This window comes from Trachymyrmex cornetzi, unplaced genomic scaffold (assembly GCF_001594075.2).
Source record: "Trachymyrmex cornetzi isolate Tcor2-1 unplaced genomic scaffold, Tcor1.1 scaffold257, whole genome shotgun sequence".
NCBI lineage: Eukaryota > Metazoa > Arthropoda > Insecta > Hymenoptera > Formicidae > Trachymyrmex > Trachymyrmex cornetzi.
Genome location: NW_017297238.1, coordinates 453,436 through 457,045, shown reverse-complemented (window position 1 = coordinate 457,045; position 3,610 = coordinate 453,436). Strand labels below are relative to the sequence as shown.

At 30.9% G+C, this 3,610-nt stretch overlaps 1 protein-coding gene across 1 annotated transcript in view; it reads right to left on the bottom strand.

The window, feature by feature from the left end:
- LOC108761613 (stabilizer of axonemal microtubules 1) overlaps positions 1-2,275 on the bottom strand; it is an 11,791-nt gene extending 9,516 nt beyond the window's left edge. The window contains exons 1-7 of the mRNA XM_018508225.1: positions 2,147-2,275; positions 1,979-2,030; positions 1,808-1,867; positions 1,652-1,696; positions 1,328-1,477; positions 1,078-1,267; positions 247-401 (exon numbers count right to left, since the gene is read on the bottom strand). Of these exons, the coding sequence (XP_018363727.1) occupies positions 247-401; positions 1,078-1,267; positions 1,328-1,477; positions 1,652-1,696; positions 1,808-1,867; positions 1,979-2,030; positions 2,147-2,169 (675 nt within the window). The 5' untranslated portion in view covers positions 2,170-2,275. The remainder of the gene's footprint in view (positions 1-246; positions 402-1,077; positions 1,268-1,327; positions 1,478-1,651; positions 1,697-1,807; positions 1,868-1,978; positions 2,031-2,146) is intronic.
- Between the last annotated feature and the right edge of the window lie 1,335 nt (positions 2,276-3,610).

The following is a 3,610-nucleotide window of genomic DNA, read 5'->3' as shown; positions in this document are numbered from 1 at the left end:
AATTCGGCGCGCAGTTTGAAAAAGACTACAATATGGTATATATGCAAGTACATATATAGTATATATTAGTAATTAAAGATTGAATTATTTAAAGCAACAAAGATCCAGCAACGACCGTAATAGGCAGTTACATTCAAACTTTAAAATACAATTATATTTTTAAAAATACAAGATTACATATTAGAAATAAATTATAATAAATTTAAAAAATTAATTAAACGAAATAAGTTGCTTTCTAAAACTTACTTTTACAGGAATCTCATTTGGCCAATAGCTAAGTTTATATATTGTGCAATCTTCTATCGGTGTATCCGATTTAACATATTTTCTAACGGACGCATAAGATTGTACCGGAAGCAAGCAGGAGGAGTTATAGTAGCTCAAGCGATATGTTGTATCATCTGTCTCAAGATATTGTTATTAATTAATTAATTAAATAATTGTATGTAATTTTAAATAATTAATTAAATTATTTTATATATTCATTTTTTCTCCTTCTTCCTTTTAGACCTCTGGTCCGTGTTACATCTCTCTCATATACTTGTGGTGCACAAAGCTGATTATTCAATTGCCACAAGCAAATATAGAACCTACAATTTGAATTTACAATTTGATAGTTCCAAATTTTTCGAGAGGTGTTTCTGTGCGCGAGGACTTTCGAAAATACCGGCCTTTTTCGAGAGAATACATAAGCGTAAATATTTTGGTTCCTATCAGCAGTGAAATTCTGTAACTCGTTATGCAGTTGTTATGAGTAACGACAGTTGCGCAGCTTTTTTACCATATAAAATATTTGCGCGACTGTCATTATGAGCACATAACGATCACATAACGAGTTACAGAATTCCACTGCAGGATCGAATCCAGGACCTCTGATATGATAGACCAGTGTTCTATCTGCCATGCCACGTTCGCGCTCTGATCTTTATGCATTTTGTTTTTCATAATTAAGATTATAGTAAGTAGATATTTTTCTCTAGCAACGAAAATTAAAGTTACAGTAAACAGATATTCATATTTAGCTCTGTGCGTGCGTGCGTGTGTGTGTGTGTGTGTGTGTGTGCGTGTGAGAATTACCAGATAAAGCAGCACATGGAGAATATAAATTATTTTCCGCCTTGATAATCTCAGGACGCGTCATGCTTTTCCATGAATAATCATGTTTGTGCGTTGTGACATCTTCCATCGGACCTCTACCCAGCCACTGCTTATCGCAGGGTGTTATTGGAGGATCTGCTTTCACGCACCAATTGCCAAAATAGCTCATCTGGAAGAATAATCAGATTCCAGTCAAAGAGTTATTTTAAAAGTAAAATATTCACCATACTTTATGCGTCGTTTCATCAGACATTGGTGCGTCACCGCATGTTAAATTATCTTCAGGGCGAATGGGTTCGACAATGGTGCCAGACCCTTCCCAATAAGAGAGACGATACATTGTATCTTTATCCATCGGTACATTTGATTTCCAATAACACTAAAAAGGAAATTACAACTCTTTAGAGGAAATTAGAAACTCTGTAACAGCAATAAATATAAAGAATATTTTTTATAATTAACTTTATAATTAATTTCATTATAACATACGTTAATAAAAAAATTATAATAACTGTTAAAATATTCTTTATCAAATTTTTTTTAATCTACTTACGCGAATAGGTGCGAAAGATTTTGGTACTTTTGGTTGGACATATTTCTATAAAAATTTTTTATTCACTCTTTAATTTAAGTAAATCAATACATGCAACAACAATAAATAAATTAATATAAAATTAAATATAAGTAAACATTAAAATACATTACTCACGTAACATGTGGATTGCGGTAAACAACAGCAGCAGCAATTACAACTTTCATCGTGGCCCAACTAAAATGTATTTATATTTCAGAAAAAGCGAAGATAAATCGAGAAATAAGTAGAACATCAAATACAACTGTGTTTAATAATCTTTTCTTTTTGAGTATCATCAAAGCTTACCCGAAGTTTATTTTTTGCTTCAATAATCGATTGCTGCGGCGTTGGTTTAGATCTACAGTGATAAATTAGCCAATATTTATTTTAAAAAGACACGTATGAGATTTGAATATAAAAAATATGCTTAGTATCAAAACCAAATGTCAACAAGTTATTGCGGTGTTAGCTCACGGTTCAGAGGGACAGATCTCCATGATTCTTGAAACAATTTGTGTTGATGTCGGTATCTCACTTTGAATATCACAAAAATATAGAAGAGAAATTTAGTTAAATGTAATTTTTAAACGTTTTGTATAGTAACAAAAAAGTAAAATGGCCGAGTTGAGTGATGTTATTCATTATTACTTCGAGATATTGATATTAAGACTTTTCAATTTTTATAAAGAACAGATAAATTCGTTTTATTAAAATTTATTTCTTTTTAACTTACTCGCATTTTAGACTTAAACAAACAAAATTAAAATCGTTTTAAAAAATAGAAAACATACGCCCAACACATAAATAAAATGCAAATATTACATATATTCCTTCTAAAATTAATTCTTTGAAAAATTAATTTTCGTATATACAGGGTGTTCCGACCTTTTTTGCCAATCACTTTTGTGTAGATAGAGCGGACTAAACTGAGTCGAAAAGTCCTCTACCATTTTGCAATTTTCGCAATAGTTAACAAGATATTAATTACTAAAAATTGCAAAATATTGGTTTTGAATAATTTTTTACTCAAATACTGTTAATTTTACAGAAAAACTGCAAGAGACAAAAATTATTTGTTTTCTTTTCATGAAGTTTTGAGAATTTTTCAGAATTTTTTAATACCGTATTTTCTCATGTTGGTAAAAATAAAAAAATGCAGTACTAAAAAGTTGATAAAAAATTCTGAAAAATTCTCAAAACTTCATGAAAAGAAAACAAATAATTTTTGTCTCTTGCAGTTTTTCTGTAAAATTGATAGTATTTGATTAAAAAATTATTCAAGACCAATATTTTGCAATTTTTAATAATTAATATCTTGTTAACTATATTGCGAAAATTGCAAAATGGTAGAGGAATTTCGAGTTTAGTCCGCTCTATCTACATAAAAGTGATTGGCAAAAATGGTCGGGACACCCTGTATATTAATAATTTAATTTATATATATATAGGACATTCCACGTCAACTGAGACAGAGCGATGCCCAAAATGTGTTACGACCAAAAAAATCGTTTCAGGGCTCAAAATGTTCGTAATCGCATGTACTTTCGAACGTCATGTGGCGCTTTGGGAAAATTCAAAATGGCGGTCAATAGGGGGCCCGTTAACCCCATAAATAATCAAATTTCATGCGGAAAACGACGACCCCCAAAATTTCTCACAACCAAAAAAATCATTTACGGGCTGAAAATGTTGGTACTCACATGTACTTTCGAAGAGCATATGGCGTTTTCAGAAAATTCAAAATGGCGGTAAATAAGGAGCCCATAACCCCATTGATTATCACATTTCGTGCGGAAAATGGCTATTCTAAAACTCAAAATTTTAATTATATAAAATTTTGAGTATGTAGAAAGCTCTCTGCGTTTACTAGGGTTGAGACTGTCTTCAATATCAATGTTCGAAACCCGCGCTACTTTCTTTTTTTTTTATTTTAGTTTT